The 20,040-nt window shown below is 40.7% G+C and overlaps 1 protein-coding gene and 1 long non-coding RNA gene across 2 annotated transcripts in view; both read right to left on the bottom strand.

The window, feature by feature from the left end:
• Positions 1-16,866, bottom strand: part of lrrk2 (leucine-rich repeat kinase 2) — a 35,731-nt gene extending 18,865 nt beyond the window's left edge. Inside the window, exons 1-17 of the mRNA XM_023429489.2 lie at positions 16,254-16,866; positions 14,864-14,949; positions 13,968-14,077; positions 12,601-12,689; positions 11,587-11,721; positions 9,981-10,115; positions 7,524-7,655; positions 6,464-6,583; positions 6,049-6,209; positions 5,887-5,966; positions 5,683-5,789; positions 5,418-5,547; positions 4,960-5,084; positions 3,202-3,329; positions 1,824-1,968; positions 1,357-1,496; positions 489-617 (exon numbers count right to left, since the gene is read on the bottom strand). Of these exons, the coding sequence (XP_023285257.1) occupies positions 489-617; positions 1,357-1,496; positions 1,824-1,968; positions 3,202-3,329; positions 4,960-5,084; positions 5,418-5,547; positions 5,683-5,789; positions 5,887-5,966; positions 6,049-6,209; positions 6,464-6,583; positions 7,524-7,655; positions 9,981-10,115; positions 11,587-11,721; positions 12,601-12,689; positions 13,968-14,077; positions 14,864-14,949; positions 16,254-16,389 (2,088 nt within the window). The 5' untranslated portion in view covers positions 16,390-16,866. The remainder of the gene's footprint in view (positions 1-488; positions 618-1,356; positions 1,497-1,823; positions 1,969-3,201; positions 3,330-4,959; positions 5,085-5,417; positions 5,548-5,682; positions 5,790-5,886; positions 5,967-6,048; positions 6,210-6,463; positions 6,584-7,523; positions 7,656-9,980; positions 10,116-11,586; positions 11,722-12,600; positions 12,690-13,967; positions 14,078-14,863; positions 14,950-16,253) is intronic.
• A 902-nt stretch (positions 16,867-17,768) lies between these two features.
• LOC147817781 (uncharacterized) lies at positions 17,769-18,475 on the bottom strand. Its single transcript, XR_015438691.1, has 2 exons — positions 18,339-18,475; positions 17,769-18,132 (listed from the first exon to the last, which is right to left on the bottom strand). It is a non-coding gene; the product is annotated as an uncharacterized LOC147817781 (long non-coding RNA).
• Between the last annotated feature and the right edge of the window lie 1,565 nt (positions 18,476-20,040).

The raw sequence follows: 20,040 nt of genomic DNA, 5'->3' as shown, positions 1-20,040 counted from the left end.
GGGGGGGTCAGGTCAGAGAAGGCTAATGAGGTCTTACACAACTCTCTGTGTTAAATTATGCTGAAGTGTCCAAATCTGTGGTCTACAAGTGGTGTCCTGCACACAGACATACAAAGGTTACAACGGGTGGATCTTTGGTGGCCCAACGTATCCCAAGATTCATTGCGCAAATAATACGGCAGCAACCAACGCCGACAGAGAGCCAGAGGATTAAAACTTTTATATGTAAGTATTGGGTTTCAGCTCAGTTCAGCAGCTAACGGTGCAACTGTTAGTCCTCTGAAGGATGCGGCCACGCTAGTGTCTCTGTGAGGCTGTTATTGAGGCTTTGAGCTAAATGTTAAACATTAGCTAATTAGGACTAAACACAAACAGCTGAGGCTGATGGGAATGTCATCAGTCTTTGCATATGTTTGGTCATAAACCAAAGCAGTGGATAATTTTTTTTTCATGGTAATGCATCCGATAGTTATGGAGGCCTGACTCACCGGGCTGTTGCTCTGGTCCGGAGTCTCATCCCTGAGGTGTTGGAAGATCCGCCTGTCAAAGTCTTCTCTCTGCAGTTCAGCAGCTGCTCCTGAACACGCATCAAGCATCCTCAGGGCCACCTGAAAACACTGAGGGACGCACGGAGCAGAGGCCGATCGTGAGAGTCCGAACTGGCAACATATCAACGGCGGTCAAGTCAGTTTTATTTATATAGCGCATAATCGCAAAACTTTACAATCTGCGCTGCATAAAACACCTGGTCAATGTCAAGTTGCTAAATGGATAAACACGACTTTGTGATGTAAACTTAATGCTGTTATGATACCTAGCCAACGATTAGAGGGACATTAGCTGCTGCATAAGGAGCAGTGTTTGTGTCGATCAAAGGAAATCTCCCCGCCGTTAATTTCTCTCCCGTCTGGGGTTTTCCCCCGGCCACTAGCTCACACTGCTCCGACTGAAGCTCTGTATCCAGACCACTACCAATCAGTCACATCAGCACTTTACATCACATGAGAGCTACTAGTTATAAGTGACAGAAAAGGTAGATAGTTATTAGTTATATATCTATTAGTTATCAGTCATACAGTGGGAACCATATGTAAGAACATTTTTCAATAAACACACCGTTCTTTCTGGAGCTGTACGGAGTGAGTCATCTGCTCTAGCAGACGCAGGTATTTGACAGTATTGATAAAGAGGCTTTACCTGCTGCCAACATAATCTTTAGGAGACAGGCATCGTCTTTACTTTCCCTCATCAGGAATATGTCCAAGATAGAGGGATGTGAATGTTATTTTGAGGCGATTGTTCCCACGTCCTCTAACTGCTGATTCTAGTTCTATCAAAAACGAGCGCTCAGGTCACCTTCAGGAGCATCTCGGAGTCTTCTCTGTACTGGATGAGGGAGACGACCACAACGGAGGCGAGAACAGGCACGATCATCCTGGACAGCTTCTTCTTGGTTACGAGGTAGTTGAGCAGGGTCAGGCCCCAGTAGTGTATCTCTGGAGTAAGTGAAAGCACAGTTTGTCTGGATTTTTTTTTCTAATTCAAGGTTTGTGCACAGCGTCTTTACCTGTCCTCTGGCAGTCAAAGGCAGTATGTTCAGATTTAATAAAGAATACAGCTTCTATTGCAGAAATAGATATAGGGAAAATCCCCGGACCTAACAATCATCCCCCGACATTCACTACAGCCGACGTTGTTCCAAACCTGCTTTTATAGGCTTTAATCTGGAGGGAGGGGATGTTGTGTTAACCACAACACAAACAATCACTGTATTGCCCTCAATGTAATAACAAAATCTAATTACTGACTTTTGTGTACTGTACCTCGTTCCTGTGGGAACATCTGTAGTGTATGCAGCACTGTGTCTATGGCCCCCTGTTGGCAGAGCAGGTCCACTGCACCGGAGCAGTCAGCCAGAGCAGACAGCACCTTCAGGCCACACCTCTGTATGATCGGGCTGCTGATGAACTGCACAGACGCACACAGCACCGAATGTCATCCTGGTTGTTATTGCATTGAGGAATACAGTCCTAACACTGAGCCTGCATCTTATGCAACATCTCTATAGTTATGTACTGGATGACAGGAATGTTCGGTTGTTGTTTTTGGAGCTGTTAGTAGAGCTGAACGGAGCGATGTGCGATACGAGCCACGATTTCAGTTGGGCTGGCCATTTCTGCATTTTATTTTCACTGGAAAAAAAAGTATAAAAATGACGGCGATGTGATTTTTTGTTGGAACTTGTAACAAACAAAACGTGCTGCTTCATGTCTGGAGAATATGATTTGCAGGCCGGAGCGTCTCTGTGGCACCAGCTCCTGCAATTTTGGATATCACACTTAGCCAATTTGCGATTTTGATAATATTAGGATTAATTGTGCAGCTGTAATTGTTAGTAAAAAAAAAAAATGTAGGATTCAGTCTGTTAGAGCGTCCTTTTATCATCCAAGCACATACTGTAAATCACATCCTGTCAAACCTACAGCTACAGCAGCTGAAACCATCAAAGAGATTCATGGGATGGAAACACTGACTTACCTACTAAAGCTTAGACATACCAAGAAAGACAGAATGCCTTATTAGCTTTAGTCATTTGTTTAAACTAATTCTTTAAACTTAATTCTTTAAACTAAAGAATTGCTTTTGTGTGTCACATATCACATCAGTCAAATTATTTTTATCTCATTTTGGAACAAAAACTCTTTAGAGGGTAAAAAAAAAAAAGGTTGTTAAAAGTTGAAGATATTATGGTTAATTACTGGCTTGTTGCTTTCCTGCTGAAACTGTTTTTGTCAGTGTTGACTGTCCCACCCTCAGGCTGAGGATACCAACAGCCACCACAGAGGAAGAGAGAAAAAAACAAAACAAAAAACATGCACACCATTCATTCACCCCAGTAAGTATGGCAAATTCTTTTTAGCAATGTAATTACATCCCTCCGATGTTCTGGTTGCAGGACAAGCTACTGTATAATTTCTGCAATGAATGGATGAACTGTTGTTGAATTTATGTACTGACTGAGAACTATATGTCCGGCTGTATGTGTACGCTGCTTCTCTTTTTGAAGGAAAACAAATCACACTGTGTTTTTCAAGCTCTGCCATCTTCTTGTTTTATATCAGGCCGGATTAACAGAAATAACCAGGATCAAAAGAAAAGTTCGACTCTGAGAGTAGATGGATGAGGATGAGAGAGCGGTACCCTGTTGAGAACCTCCAGGTAGAGGGTGTGAGCTCCTTCCACCACACACTGGTTCTTCAGGACCTTCAGCGACACGTCGGCCATGTCGGGATCTGCGACCGAGGTGCCGTGCTCCCTTAAGCTCCTGTCTGGGAATTCACACACAGCAGGGAGACAAGTGAAGACAAAGAGGCAAGTAAACAGACACACACACACACACACACACACACACACACACACACACACACACACACACACACACACACACCCCCCACACACACACACACACACGACTGCCTCTTTTGTCAATCACTAATCTAATCAGGACTGTTACTATTGCAATGTGGGAGCAGGGACAGACACATCCTATAACTTCATTTGGATAGAAATTAAAACACAAACAAACCGCTGCACTTAACCAGCTAAAACTGAATGTATTCAGCTGCTCTGCCATACATCATGATCTGTATCCATCTGTGTTTGGGAGGCTTGTCTTGCGATACGCTCACCAGATGGACTGTGATGCCAGATACTGTACACGGACACATGCACTCATTCCTGACCTTCTTCAAAACTAGCCGGAATGATCAGACCCTGATAAGGGTTAAATAATTGTATTCGGAGCTGTTCCCCTAAGAGTCGATTGCTGGGATTGCAATTCAATTCCTTATTAAAGCTGCATAAATTGATTTTCTGTCTGTTTGGAGGCGGGAGATTCCACAGTCAACGTTTTAGGGGTCAACAGGGTCAGAACAGGTTGAGGTCAACAGTCCAGAAGTCTAGCAAATACTCTAATTGCATACTATTGCAGAGCACAATTAGCATTCATCTAGAGTTGTATTTCAGCCACTTGATGAATTTAAGTCTAATATTAACTCTGTTCTGGTCTCCAAAATCCAAATCTGGAGTAAGATGTCTGTTTCTTTTGCAGCTAATGTTCCTCACCAGCTAGTCGTTACCGTTGTCTGTCTCCTGTCTGTTGTTGGCCAGGTGTCACGCAGTCGCTTTATTAGAGCTTTCTTGCTAAAAACAGCTGCCTGCCGCTGGAGACGATGAGACTGAACCATGCGGTAAATGTTCTGTAAAAACCAAACTATGAGCTGCAAAAGGCTGAAAAGCACGAGCAGAAATAGCTGCCGAGGAGGAACTAAAACTTTAACAACCTAAAAAAGGAAAAGAACAAAGAACTAATATTCCTGAGCATTTCAAAACTTACTCACATGTCCATTCTTATTCAACTCGTCAATTTTCTTCCTCCCAAATTTCTCACTTGCAGACGTCAATTTTCAATAAGATTTAGAGGTATCAAATTATGGAATGGCTTTGTCCATTTGGCAAAGAAAGTGCTTAAAAGATCATTTAACTGCTTTTATAACGTTTATAACGTATTAATGTCTTAATTGTTTTGCTCATATTGCACACACATTCCATTCCCACATTTTCTGCTCTTATTTTGATATTATTTATATTATTGCTGTTAATTTTTATTATATTTATCTTTTGAATCTGTTAGTTTCTCATCATTTTTATGTAGTCACGTTATTTCCTTTTATGTTTATTTTGTATTTTTATTTTTACTTGTTGTTTTGCTTAGGTTGAGGCTTTAAACAAGCCCACTGGGCTTTCTGCCTCCCCCTGCGCTGTGTGCTTTTTGTTTTCTTTGTCATTTTCTGTGTATTTCAAATTGTGCAAAAATAAATAAAACTAAAGCTAAAAATTAAACTAAACATTTGATTTGGAGGTAAACACTAGATGTTGACAAAAGAGACCTGAACGTACCTGGGCAGAGGAAGACCAGACTGGCCTGAAGAGCCTCCAGCTGAACCTCCGGCTGGAAGTTGTGGACCTTCATGGTGCTGAGGATCTGACTCATGGCCATGTTTAAGTCATCCAGACTGGCTGACCTGCAGACACACGGGGGGGGCAGGTTCACCATTTTTCACGTCTGTCTTAGAACAACAGTCAGGTGCCCATAAGAATATTGAAATAGGTTTGTTTTGCTGTAATCTTCTTGTTCACAACGGCCAGTGAGAGATTCTTTCCCAAAGCGATTTCAGTGGAAGTGACAGGAGACAAAATCACACGCAGGATTTTCTCTGTACAAAATGATATACGAGGTTTCTGCCACCTGAGTTAGACAGGTACAACTGTTGTCATGGAAACACTGCCTCATCTATTCCTGTTATTTTTCTAAAAACAACACAGACGCATTGTATTGAATGCGTGTTGGTGCTCACCTTCCCTGGAAGAGTAGTTTGAGCAGTTTGCAGGCGCTGATGGAAACTTCTGCTGAGGCTGAGTGTCTCTTCATCATCTCTACCAGGTTGACGTGGAGGCCGCTGGACAGCAGCAGAGAACGCATTTTACCTGCGGCCGAAGAGGACGTTTTACTGAAGAGGCCACCAACACACTGCTGTATCTATAAAGTGCTGAAGCTATTAGCATCATTGGAAAAGTGGGGTTGGATAAATTCGGTGCTAATCTGTACTGCTGAGGACTCACCGTTGTGAGTAATGAGTGTGGCAATAGCACTGGTAGCAGCTTTAAAGACGCTGGGAGAGGAGGAGTGGAGCAGCATGGCCGCCATCAACTGTCTGTGAACCGGAGTCCTGCAAAACAAACACACAATACACAACAATAAGCATTACATTCTCTCACTGGCTGGACAGGAAGATGTGTGTGATGTCTCATTGTGTCAGTGCGTACCGCTCATCCTGCTCGTCCTCTGATTGGTGGACTGCAGCGCCGTGCAGTAACAGATTGTGAATGGCCCAGCTCGCAGCTTCCTGCGGGTTCACACAAGGCAGAGGCGTTGATTAGTGGAGTTCTACCCGGTTAAATATTTGCCGTGGAAGGAGTTGGACTGACCTGAACCGCTGGCTCAGCAGCGTGGAGCTCCAGTGCCGCACAGCAGGCCTCCATCCAGCCCAGGCCCATGTCCTCCACCTCCTCTTTACCCCTGTTCTCCTCCGCCTCTCCTTCCTCCAGACCCTGCTCGGCCACCGCTTTGTTCTGCACGATGGTTGCAGCTGACGGGAGGAGAACATACAGCGTAATTACATCAAGTCAATCGGCGTCACTCTTTTTTGAGTGAGAATCTTTTTTGTGGATAACACTGCTATGTGTCGTTGATGAGGTCAAGCTGTTGTTCTCCAGAACTAATCCATCTGCGTGGACATAAATAAATGAGTTAAATATAGTGTGCGTCTATGAGTGAGTGTGTGTGTGTGTGTGTGTGTGTGTGTGTGTGTGTGTGTGTGTGTGTGTGTGTGTGTGTCCTCACTGAGGTCGGCCAGGCAGGAGAGAGCGGCTGCTTGCAGCGCGGCGTTGTTGGGGAAAGTCTGACAGGCTCTAACTGCAACTCTCTGGACGCCGTTCAGCACCAGGATGTTGTAGTAACTCTCTAGACGATGACACATGCAGATATCTCTATTGATTATCAAATCCCAATCTGTCGACTGTCAATGAGACACATTAGGTTATCAGAATGAATGAAATCCAAACACCGCTGCGCTGATAGTGAGGATTGATTGGTTTCCCAAACAGTGTTATCGCTATCGACCGTCAGCAAGTGAGACGATACTCCAGAGTTAATTATTAACAGCACATCTACTCTGCCCGCTGAACGTTCACTAGGATTTAGTTAACGACTGAAATATGCAAACAAAACATATTCTGATTTCCAAACAGGATAAACTCCAGTCCAGACTGTATTTAGTATTTGGACAGTTACATATCTTTTTGTTCTTCAGGCTCTGAGCTTCAGCACATTCAATTTGAAATAAAAACAATGGAGACTACATTAAAGTGCCAAGTCTCAGCTTTGATTTGAGATCGTCTACATCAAAATAGAAAGAACTGTGTGGGAGATGAAAACCTGAAGACATCATCGGATTATTTTTAGATGATTGTAAGATATTACCAATTGTGTTGTCTGCTTTGTGTTGTATTTGCTATTGAGTGTTTTAATTACATTATGCATGTAAAAGCCCAACTAGGGACAGGAACAGAAAGTTAACAATGGCTATGAACTCTTTGTGCAACACATTAGTTTAAAACTACGTTAAATTGCCTTGTTCCTAACAAATAAATAAATAAACTAAAAAAAATAAATAAATAAACTAGACTAACATATATAATATATAAATTAAATTGTCATGCCACTGAGAAGACGCACTAAATTCCGTAGTACAGCTGTGTAACAAGAAATAAAGACTCTTCTTCCCAGTCTCATTTTGGGAACTTATATCTCACATTTAACACTTCAATTTATCAACGAATAAAACCAACTGGAAAAAAAAATAATAAAAAAAGACTATTCTCTGTTGAAATCTGGGCCTGACCTGATGTAAACCTCATGAACAGGCAGCAGGCCGTCTCCTGCAGCTCCTCCACGTCGGGGAAGGCGTCCATGGCGGCGATGATCACGCTGTAGCACCGGGCGCCTCCTGACATCAGCATCTCCACGTTACTGCCTGCGGGAGAAAAGCTCGTAAACTCAAAACAGAAGTATGAACCGGATTCGTCTGCTTTTTTGAATTTCAAATTTTCATCTTGATGTTCTGGTTGGGGATTTAATTTCATTTTAGTTGGCAATCAAAGTATATGCTGCTCGATAATACACAATAAATATATTTTTTTTAAAAAAGCATTGTTTGAACAGCATGGGTAATATAATAAGAGCTGATTAGCAGTCGAAGATAAAAATCTTTTCAACTGCCAAACAAAGAATCAGCCAATACAAGGAAATAAAACAGGAGGCCAGAAAAAGTCCTTCGCAAATGAATGAGAGCGTTATCTCCAAATAGCCTGGAATCCCCCATGACCGTAACAAATCGCACATCTGTGAAGATTAATGTGGAAAAAAATGTTCATGACTGAAACTCGTCCACTTTTGTCCTGTGCACTTTTTTTTTTTTTCATGTTCAGCTCCACTTTTCACGCAAGAATCATCCAGATAATTAGAATTTAAGCGTAGAGCTACGTCTCAGTTGGTTCGTGGGTACATTTCTTATCTTCATCTTGTTCATTTCCTGAAGCAAAAGAGTAACACGTCAGCCGGCGCTTTTTTGGAGAAAATGGATGACACAATATTGCGTAAGTGTGTCAAACTTTGGAATTGGATAAAAAATCTTATTATATAATAGAGCATTAAAAGACTGTGCTCCCACATCAAAACACATGAGCCACAAACAGTGATTTTGCTTCTTTCTGCACGACACAAGGGGATGCAGTACACCTGTGTCGGTGAATATGACAGGTGTCAAAGTAAGAAGATATTGCTGTGCAAAAATGATAACAAGACTGTGTGTTTAAGGGTATTTATAAAACAGTATCATCTTCACATAATACGTCTTCCAGGAGGCAGAGATGAGTTTATTCCTCAGCTGTAAAACATGTTTGTTAAATACTATTACCTTATCTGTGTCAAACTCTATAGTATCTATATTTTCAATATCAAATCTCCACATATGTTAACAGAACAACCCTATGATTGTTTGTTTTTTATTTGTTTATGTTCTCTATTTAAATTATTTGTTATATTTCTTCATCTACACGATGATTACACAGTTTTTTAAAAAGATCCCGATATTTCACGCGTTTCCGGTTTTTCATTTGAAGTGTTGATCCATGAGAAGATCTATTTGTGGCTTTAAGAACCAAAAACCATCTCAGTGTAGTTTTACATCTCCTCTCTCAGGCTTCTCTCTGGAGCTCTAGTAACAACAGGTCAGCGAGCCAATCAGAAGAGAGGAGGCTCTGAACCTCTCTTCTGGTTGGCTGAATAAAAATATAGCAGATTTCAGGTAAACACGGGAAACTAAAACCTGCAAAGTTGGATGGTGGGTCCAGGTGGGCGGGGCTTGAGGCATGGCTGAGGATGGTGACTGCTTTGTTGTGACATCACAAAGTTACAGAAGTCCTGACGGCTGGTTTCAAGGCTCAGTTTGAGACCTTGAAAATATTATCAGATTAATTCAATTAAATTTTTCATTTCAGTGTCCTTATGTTACATTGGAAATAATGGCCTGTAATTTTGTGTGAATAAAAATTAATTTGGGGGAAATTTTTTTTTTTACCAAAATCTGCCCTGACCTTTTCACATACTTAGATAAACAACAGCTTTCTGTTTGACAACGTTCTTTCTGATAACGGCAGAAGAATGAAATTCTGGTAATATGAGGACTTGCGGAGGCTTCCTGCTGTCTGATAATTACATTTGCTGTTCCAAAAAATTAAAAAAAAAAATTTCATAGAAATGTTGGAAGACTCAATTATCTGTTTCATAACTATATATTTGGAAAGCAAATAGAAATAGTATCCACTCTGTCTTCCTCACCATGGGGGGAATTTCCACAAAGATTTGACGGGTTTTCAACAAAACCCACTTTCCTGACCCACAAACAGCTGCTCTTACGCAGCAGCAGCACAACGTCACATGTGTTTACTGGTGTCTAATTTGATTTACATCAAGACGTCACAGTGACATCACAACGACACTGGGCTAGAAATAGACAGTGTGAAATAAAGAAAGGCTAGAAATAGACTGTTTGAAATAAAGAAAGAAGAGTTGATGATTAATGTGCTTCCTTCAGGTTCGTTCTGTACTACCGCGTCCCGTGTTGTAACACATCAACCATTACGTTAGTAAAGTGAAAGCACACATTCCTCTCCACATAAACACTCAGTCTATCCATTGGTATCAGCCCTTTCAATCATGTAGTAAAGTTAGTGCTCCAGTTCCTTTTCTTTCCCTCACAGTTCTCATGAAACACTGTTGTGGCGTAACGAGGTCGTACCGGGGCGAGCCAGTGGCAGCAGCACTTTCATGGCCTGCAGCAGCAGCTCGGAGCTGTCCGGGAACCTCTGGAGCGCCGCCAACACCACGACGTGGTCCCGGTTCTCCACAAACTCCATGAGGTGGTCATCGCTCACTGGAAACACACGAGAAATATAATCAGCTACTAAAAACACAAGCACACAGGAAAATGCTGAGTTTAAGTGCAGCTGAGGAACTTCAGGTAAGACAAATGAGTCTGAGTCGAATCTGATGACACTCTGACAGCACTCATCAGCTCCTTCAGCGGGGTCTATAATCAGGAAGGTTCTCCGAAAGGCCAGATCCATGCTGGACTGCACAAATCACCCTCTTCACTCTGAGTTCGAAGCCCTTCTCTCAGGCCGAAGATTCAGAGTTCCCCGGTTCAGGTTCAATAGATCTAAAAACTCCTTCCCCCCTGTGTGAAATAAAACCCGGCTAAATATACGTGTGCATTGTCACTTTATAGTGAGTTGTGTTTTTAGGGTCTGATCTTCTAGTTGCGTTCTGTGGTTTTAATAGTGTTGTGTGTTTTATTGGAAAGGTATATTGTTGCACTTGTGTTGTTTCTTATCTTTCATCTGACTGCAATTTCAGTTTCCCTTCTTGGGATAATAAAATGAATCTAAATCTGATCTGAGTCCCAGGTCTTTCCTTCCTGCTGTTGTCAGACTGTATAAAAAATACAGCACTCAAAAACAGACGAACTCACCATGTGCAATGATTAAAATACCAGCTGTGCAGTATTTCTTACCTGCTATTTTTTGCTATATTTAAATATATGATTTGTACATATTCTATTATTATCTATCATTTATCATTCTTAGTATTTGACAGTGACATTTTGCAGTTTCTTTCTACCGTCCACTGCAAACTTCCCCGCTCATAAAGGACTATCTTATCTTATCTCTTATCTGACGTTGTGGAGCCGAGCCTGACAAAATGTCTTCATTCAAAATACCAACCCACAGATAAATAAACCACATTCCACTAGAACAAGCCCCAGAACAAACTCTATAAGTTCTTAACACTACTGGTAAGAAACAAGTAATAGCAAAGCTCACAGGAATCCAAGCACAGCTACAGGCTGCTAGGCTAGTGTAGTATGTTTACTAGAATAATAAAAGTCAGGTTAGTAATATGTAATTGAGTTTAAGTCATTGCTTTAAAAAAGCTTCTGTGCTGCTGCTCTGATGATACAGAGCCAGACACTCTGCTGCAGGATACCTGTGGTTGAATGTTCTGATAAAGAGAGTGTGTATTGCTCTGCACACTTTGGCTCTGGATGAATACTGGACTGTACTGTGTGATGCTTACTGCTGTGGACAATCCAACATATGTTTCTACTGTACTTGTACTTGTAAACATATAGCTTACACACCATATACCCTTTCTGTTTATATTCCCCATTGTAAATACGTTTCCGTTTATCGCCACTTGTTATTATTACTGTAATATTGTTATAATTATAATTGTTCTATTTTATCTTATTTTCTTACTTCTATTGGTATCTGTCTATCTTGAATGTATGGGATTAATAAAGCGTTATAATGGTATACAGGAGGTCACAGTGTGTGTCTGCCCACCGATCTCCAGGAGGACCTGCAGAGCTCTGCAGCCTTGGAGTTGCACTTCTTCACTGGTCGGGAACGTCTTCATCGCGTGCACCACCAGGCCGAACACATCCTCCTCCTCCTCCAGCACCAGCAGAGGAATCATGTCTACACAGCCACGAATAAAACAAGCTTTAAATCAGTGATCGATTCCTCCCAACCAGGGTCGCGAATAAATTTATATTTATTTAAGCACAATATATCCACAAACCATTTTGTCACCTATGGATTAACTATAATGTTATCTCCAAACTTTCAGTTTCACAATAAGTCATGAATATCTTTTCTTAAAAAAAAAAAGAAAAAAGAAAAAGTTCTTCAGTGTCAGAAGCAGAAAGTCTTTGATGGTGCAGCCACTGACTGTAATTGCACTTTCACGGACAAATCAAAGCAGTTTTCAGACCATATGATGCCATTGACCCTCCGCCTTTCCCAGAATCTTCTTATCATATCACCCATCATGATTTTGATATAACAGGTCATTACACATGAAATAAGACATAAGCAGAACCAAAGAGCTCGTTTAAGGAACAAGGATGAAATGCTGTTCTAGGAATCAAGTAGAAATAGACAGTGAGTTTTTCTTTGAAAGGGGGATGGCAGATGTGTAACATACTGTCACATCAACAGATTTACAGTCAGATAAATACATGGGGTCTGCAGTTCATGGATGTTTAATAGACAGTTTTTTTTTCACATTTTCACTCTTCATCCTTCCTAAAAGGTTTTGTGATTAATTCAGTTTCAAGTTTCTTTTTTTTTTATCGGTTTGATGACATCACTGCATCCAAACATTAACCTTTCTGTGGCTTTGTTATGCCGATTAACTTTTTCTATCAGACGTAGAATCACCATTAAAATCCCAAATTGTGACCCGGGCTTCAGCTTGAAGAGTATCGAATTGACTTTCTGCTTTCTAGTGCATAACGCGTGTAGCCCGACTAACGCCCCGATGTGTTGTAACATGTCCGCTGTGTAATCGTGTACCTGATCTGAGCAGGAGCGCCAGGGCACGTAGTCCCACCATGGTCACTCTGCAGTCTGCGCTGTACTGAGACAGCACCTTCAGGATCTGCCTGGAAAACACATCAGCACAGGAAAAACCTCAACCTGGGCAGGACGAAGGGATTTATTCTACTGTCTTTATGCAAGGGGCTAAGTTCTGCAAACTTAAAGATTCATTTTCATTTTTACATTGTTTTAAACTAGATTCTGGATTGGTGACCTGCAGCAGAAATGGGGGGAGGGAGCCAGCCTTAATCAAAAACTGGACAAGAAAGTGCCCATAGGAAATAAAATTACAAGTAAAACTGACATTACGTGACACTGCGATATGACACAAACCTGGTTACTTATAACAAACAGGAAGTGAAAACCAAAGTGAAAAAGATCCAGAATAAATAGAAATATGTATTTAGAACTTGGTCGCCTGAAAGATAAAATCTATAAACTAGAGGGAAAAAATGTCTCAAACTCAACTGCATATCATTAGAGAGAAAAGAATAACGCGTGCACAGATCACATGTGGAACAAATCTGAAAACTCTTGTATCAATGTCTCTACATAAAGCTGTGGTGCATATTCAGAGAAATTCTGGTCATAAAACATGAATGAAATACTCAACATTATATAATTCTTTAAACTGTGGAAGTTATTCACAAAATGTGTATGTGTATCAAGATACTGTTTATGGTTCTGACAGTGATGAGAGAGTGACATAAACGTCATGGCTTGTTTTGAACATGAATGCTGTGTAATCTATAGTACATTGATGTGATAATGTTGTGTACTTCCATGAAACATGAGCTGTTAGGGTTTTTGTGACAAGAGAATATTCATTCATTAAAGGTCCCATATTATATAAAGTGAGATTTCCATGTGTTGTTTGATTATAAAGCAGGTCTAGCTTCTATATTAACACTGTGAAAGTATCAAAGCGCTCAGTCCACAGGGAGATACACACAGCCTGTACTCAGAAACTGAGCCTTAAAACCAGCCGTCAGGACTTTTGTAACTTTGTGATGTCACAATGAAACAGTCACCACTCTCAGCCATGCTACAAGCCCAGCCTACCTGGACCCACCATCCCACCTTGCAGGATTTGGTTTTTCTCTGAGCATATTTTTATTCAATCACTCAGAAACCAGTCAGCCAATCAGAGGAGAGGCTTAGAGCCTCCTCTCTTCTGATTGGTTCACTCACCTGTTGTTGCTAGAGCTCCAGAGAGAAGAGATGTAAAACTATATTGAGATGGTTTTTGGTTCTTAAAACCACAAATATATGGATCAACACTTCAAATAAAAATATGGGACCTTTAATGCACACAATAAGTACATGTGTATGTTTTTACTTACTGGTGCACTCCCAGTACCTCCCACTCCTTGGCTGCCTGCAGAGGTCTCGTTAGCTGGTCCAGCGTATCGGGGCATATTTCAATCAGCCGACACAGCAGTGACCAGCCCACCTGTGGCAAGAAGATCACACCGTCACACTCATCAACATAAATATAAATCAAAATAAATAAAAAATATGTTTGAGACAGAATCCCACATGTGTGCACTTTAAATGACAAAGACAAGCATGAGAAGACTTAAGTTTTATCCATGAAACGACTCTGTTATGACTAAACCTGTACACGAGTCTCACAGTCGTGCTGTAATCGACCTCCTCTGATAAGCTGCAGTGCAGAGGAGTCATGAGATGCCATAAACTTGCTGGATGAGGCGCAGGCCTGTCAGCTGTGAGCGACTGTAACTACACAGAGCAGGGGATGCTGCTGTTCACACTCAAACGCCTCTGAGTCTAGTTCAAGGTGGCAAATATTTCTGTTTCCTTTCAGCAGCATGGAAAACTGATGTGAGGATGTTTGTAGAGCTGCAGCTATTAGTCAATGAATCAATTAGTCAATCAGCAAAAAGTGAATCAGCACCTATTTTGACAAACAAATAATCATTTTAGTTTGTATCTTAAATGTGAGGATTTAAGGTTTTACTTGCCATACATCACATTGTAAACTGAATATCTTTGTGTTTTGACATTTGAAGATGTCACCTTGGACTCTGGGAACTTATACTGAGCTTTTCTGACATGTTTAGCCATAATGAATCTAAAAAATAATTAGCATATTAATCAATAACGCATTTGCCACTGAAAAAAGTGTGTTGAAAGCAACCACATGAAGTTTGTTCCCTTTGTTTAGGAAGACTGTCACAACCAAAAGGATTGTGGGGTTTCTGACGTCTCGTATCACCTGCTGGACTCCTCTGCTGCTGATGTAGGACGACAGCATCACCATGAGAGGGACATGGACATCTTTGTCTTCGAACAGTTCAGCTGCTGCAACAAACAACAACAGATGAGAAGACATGATGTCACAGGTTCGCTTTGAAGCAAGGGGACGCAGCTTTTCACACTAATTTCTATCTTTATAAGACGGCTCGGAAAACAGTCTAGAAATAACAAAGGTCCCATTATGACGCTGCAAGTCTAGGTGTCTTTGTTCATTTGCAAAGGCGACAATCACAGCAGTGATGAAAACATATGGAATTTAAATTATGGGTAAGTGAAATGACAAATCTAAAGAAATAACACCATATAAAAATACTTTATTGCAAGTATGATTGAAAAATCTAACACTGTCTCAGTTAAATCATTAATCAATTAGTCTATAAAATGTCAGAAATAGTGAAAAATGCCCATCACAACTTCATAAATCCAAATGTTTTGTCTGACCAACATCAAGAACATGAAGATATTACACATTATCAAACATGAAAGATAAACAAAGAAAATCCTAACATTTTAGAAGCAGCAGGAAAATTTCCTTTTTGCTCAGAAAATGATAAAATTGTTGACTAATTGATAAATTAACTAATTGCATTGGCCCTGATTTCAAGTCCTGCATTCAAGATTTCAATTACAATACAGTACAATAAGCAAAAAAGTGTACTTGAGTACTAAAAGTAAACTAAGCACTACGATAAGTTGTTTCAATTACGCAAACCAAACTACAGCAATGCATCACTTTCTCTGTCTCATATCTTTATAATACATAACTAGCTGCTACACGTATGAGCTGAGTGTAGTGCAGTAAAAGCGAAACTATAAAACTGCACAAACTTTAAACAGTAAAAGTCCCATAAATATGTTTAAACTCCAAAACCAAACCAAATAAATAGTTATTACATATAAAAAACAATTAATTTGTAGTACTTCTGGTGCTTGCACTTTACTTGAGTATTTCCATGTTTTGCTAACTTTTGCTCTTTTTTCTTTGTTCCCTCTTTTATATGTTCTGAAAGTTATTTTACATTCAAAACATGCACTATGATCAGTTTATAAAATATGATGCATGGTTATAGATAAAACTCCCCTATAATATATGAAGTAGTTAAAATCAGCTCAACTTAGAAGCTGCATGCACACTGAGCCACTAGTTATAATAACAATAATAGTGTTTTTAATTTGAATGCAGGACTTTGAGTATTTTTATACAGTGATATTATTACTTTTATTAAAGTAAAAGGTCTGACAGCTTCTCCCACCAATGCTCCTGTATCAAAACACATTGCCAAAGGAAACTGTGCCTGTTTATGAGCAGCAGCATGATGATGCACATGCGGGAACAATGTGTTTCCTACCATAGTCGGTGTGTGCCAGGAAAAGCAGATCCTGGATGATCTGGATCAGTGTGCACAGCTGTCTGTCTTCTTGAGGGGTCCTCAGCCTCACCAGAAGTTTCCTCAGCCTTTCCTCCAATTCCTCCTTGTTAACCATGATCTTTGAAATACTGTTTTCCAGTTGATGACTTGACCTGCATTTAGGTCAAATCAGTGCAGTCCCTCCCAAACGACAAATGGCTTCGAGCGGCCGCACTGCAGCAGCAGCGGCGGCGGCGGCGGCTGCTGCTGCGGGAAAGAAACGAGTGAAATCCTACTGTATCCACGGATCATTACATCACTTTAGTAAAAGTTGTGTTGCATAATATTATATTAGCTACAATGCAGCTAAGTGACTGTCACGACTGAGGAAGCTGTCAGTGTCGCAGAGTTTCGGTTCCGACATTGACATCACCGTAACAACGTAACTTTCCTCTGCCTCAGAAACATGATCCTCTTTCTGGAGTCGGAGACTTTCTGTTGTTTCTGTGGGGAATCCAGCGGCTTGTGTCCGCCAGACGTGTTCCTCCTTCCTCGATGTCACACATCATATGACTCCGGCCAGAAAAACTTCCCGTTTGTTGAAGACTAAACTGGAAATAGACACTGAGCTGCGCGGCGCGGCGCGGAGGGGCGGAGATGGAGGAGGAGGAGGAGGGGGCTAACAGCTAGCTTGTTTCAGTCAAACTGTAGCTGCCAGATTATTGCACAGAAAATGCTTTTAACTCATATTAAACTGGCTGTGAGAGACAGCTACACTTTTAGGATCCGTCATCTCCTTAAACTGCCTCCCCACCGCGGTGTCCGGTGTCGGCCGTTGGTTTAGCGAGCTGGACTCTTGGCACTGATTTGCGCCGTATTTCATTAAAAACTTCCGCATTGTCGTGTTTGTTTGGGAATTGCCAATCGTACTTCCCCCGTAGAGCAAATACTAAAACATCTTCCAACTTGTTGTTAGACATTTGTTTATTCGGCATACAAAGCTGGGACTAATTACACAACACTCAACTTTTTCTGTCTTATTCTGCAATCGCCAAAATCATATTACTGCGCATCTAGCGGTGTAACTACGGTACTTACACTGGGAGCATCATGTAGACCGCGTGTACTGTATATACAACTATACAATCAAATAAATCTGACTAGTATGTGTTGTACTTAAGATTTTTGGTGTTTTTTTTATTTTATTTTATTTTTTTGTTTTTCTTATGTTTGCTATATACATATATATAAATAAAATAAACAGTGGTGAGGCAACTCAAAGACACTGGAAAAGGAACAGCTTCTGTGTCACATGCAAAGCACTAAACTAAAATTCTGTGTGACACTGAGGTTACAAGTAGAATTTAAATTGAGGTGTGAAAACAGGATCAAAATACTTGTAACCTTCATACACTTGCAGATTTATGACAGCAAGAGGATACAGCATGGCAAATGTATGGGCCTTGGCAGGCTATAGCAGCATGAGGAAGGGATGACGACATCACAAAGGCAGACTCAGAAAATAAGGTTTATTGCCTGGTAGGTTTTCACTTACAAGATATGTGACTTGGTGTAGCATCCAATTAATGTATTCATAGGAAATAAAAAAGTAAAATACTACTAGTCAAAATATCCATATGTAAAAATAATACCACACAACTATGTACAAATGTGTCTTAGACAAAACTCCTGCTGGGCAAGATGTGCAAAAGGTATTGATTAGAGGATGTGCAGAAGATCACAGTATAGACAATATCTGTCATGTGCAGGGATAATACCTCAAGGTGTTGATGTAATGTGGTTGATTGCTGAGGCCGGATGCAGAAGAAAAGGCTGGTGCTGGTCCATCATTGGTGATGATTAGACTGGACTTCTGGTCCTGATACAGACAAACATGTGATAGGACAATTCCTTTAGATCAAACAAGTTCTTTATATTCAAACATGTTAGATCTGTTGTGCGAGTATAATAAATTGTGAGCAGAGATGTGAATATGCACCACCTGAAATGTTTTCTATCGGTACGGTTTGTGAGTCATTGCACTGATTATACTTTTAGCTAAAGAGCCAACATGATGCTACTCACCAGGCTAACAGGAAAGTTGCGAGCCAAGCATCAAACCGCATCTCTTTCCTTTCAGGAGCCGTCTCCAGCGGCGGGAAGCCATACCGAGATTTACTCGTGTTGCTTTTTTTCCTTTGCTGTTAAACGTGGTTTCTTGTCGGGAGTTACCTTTTAGGAGGTTCAGCCATTCCTGTGTTTCTGTGATGCTAACGTCAAGCTCTGCCGGAAGTTTTTCTTCTTCGTGGGACTGTGGGCAGACTTGACGCTTCACTGACTCACAGCCTCTAGTGTCACAAAGTGGTATTACAACACAGGAAAGGTCAGTGCTGGCTGGTTACCATGCTCATCTCAGTAGATAACTCAAAAAGAACAGATGGAGGTCTTGATCATGACATTGTCACTGTGGCTGCTTCACACACTGTTGATATAGTGTTAATTCATTTTTTAACTTTTTAAACTAATGTTCTGGCCAGATCTTATATTGCACCTTTACAGCACAACCACCAAAGCTGACATTTAAAAGTAAAGCTACATGTTCTTTGCCCACATTGCAAACTAACTTAGTTTTGACACTTAAGTTAAAACAAAGACATTGAGCTTAACTTGACTGATATTGACACATTTAATGCTTACAAAACATTTTGATTTGCTTTGACAGTATATAAATCTATGCTAGGAAAATAAATTACAATCATGCTTTTCCCTTATACATACATTCAATTTGTGATGTACAAACATTTGTATTTTGCATTCAGGCCAGTAGATGTGGCACTGTTCACATGAAGCATCAACCCTTTGTAGAACCACTTTGCTGAGAAAGGAAAACCTCCGACACTGTGGGACTTACATACAGTATCAGGCAGTTGATTTCTGCAAGAAATGATAAAACAGCCCAGGAAATTTTACTTAGAGTATTTCACTCCGCATTCCAGGTTTCAGTTCACAGCGTCCGTATATAAAAGATAGTCATGGCACAACGTCTTCCCAGTCTTTAGGTTATGATCCAGCCAGGGGAAAGGAGAAGCAACACAAAACCAGGTGTTAACAATCAGAATTTTAAATCTAGCCCAGTCCCCAACGATCACTACCAGCATCTAAAACCAAATCACAAATTACACACAAATGTTCACAAATTCTATCAGCGACTGACTTTTTCTAATAACATGAGAGTGAGATAAGTTAAACTATATTTATCCTTGTCCTGCAAATGTTTATATGTTTGGGACCAGGTACGGTTAGCATAACAAACACTAAGTTACCCGCTAGCTAGCTAGCTAGCTAGCGGGTAACTTAGTGTTTAGCTAGCTAGCTAGCGGGCAACTTAGCTAGCTAGTTAACCTAGCTAGCTAGGTTAGCAAAGTGTTAACTGTCTCCTGTTCTCCGGTCAAAGCACGTAGGGAAAAAACGCACTAGCTTTTTTACTAGCATCATACACAATAAAACTGTAGGACGCTCAGAAAATAAACATTTACTTCCCGAAAAAAACTGTATATTATCATCATCTCTCCAGTTTGTTAGTGACGAAGAATGAGCCATAATTACTGTGAACCGAAAACTCATTCAAACTACGGTAAATAACTAACAGCAAAACTGTCAGTGCTAAATTATTCTTCCACCGACAAATATTGAGAAAAATAATATTCAACACAACTGATTCAATACGAAACGCTCACGATACAAGCTCTCCTCCGGTGAATGATCCTCCGGTGATCGACCTCCCGGC

Source organism: Seriola lalandi, unplaced genomic scaffold (assembly GCF_002814215.2).
Source record: "Seriola lalandi dorsalis isolate HSWRI2012SDOR001 ecotype SW California unplaced genomic scaffold, Sedor1 jcf7180002054894, whole genome shotgun sequence".
NCBI classification, from domain to species: domain Eukaryota; kingdom Metazoa; phylum Chordata; class Actinopteri; order Carangiformes; family Carangidae; genus Seriola; species Seriola lalandi.
The sequence above is the reverse complement of the archived record's forward strand: the minus strand, read 5'-3'. Positions and strand labels throughout refer to the sequence as shown.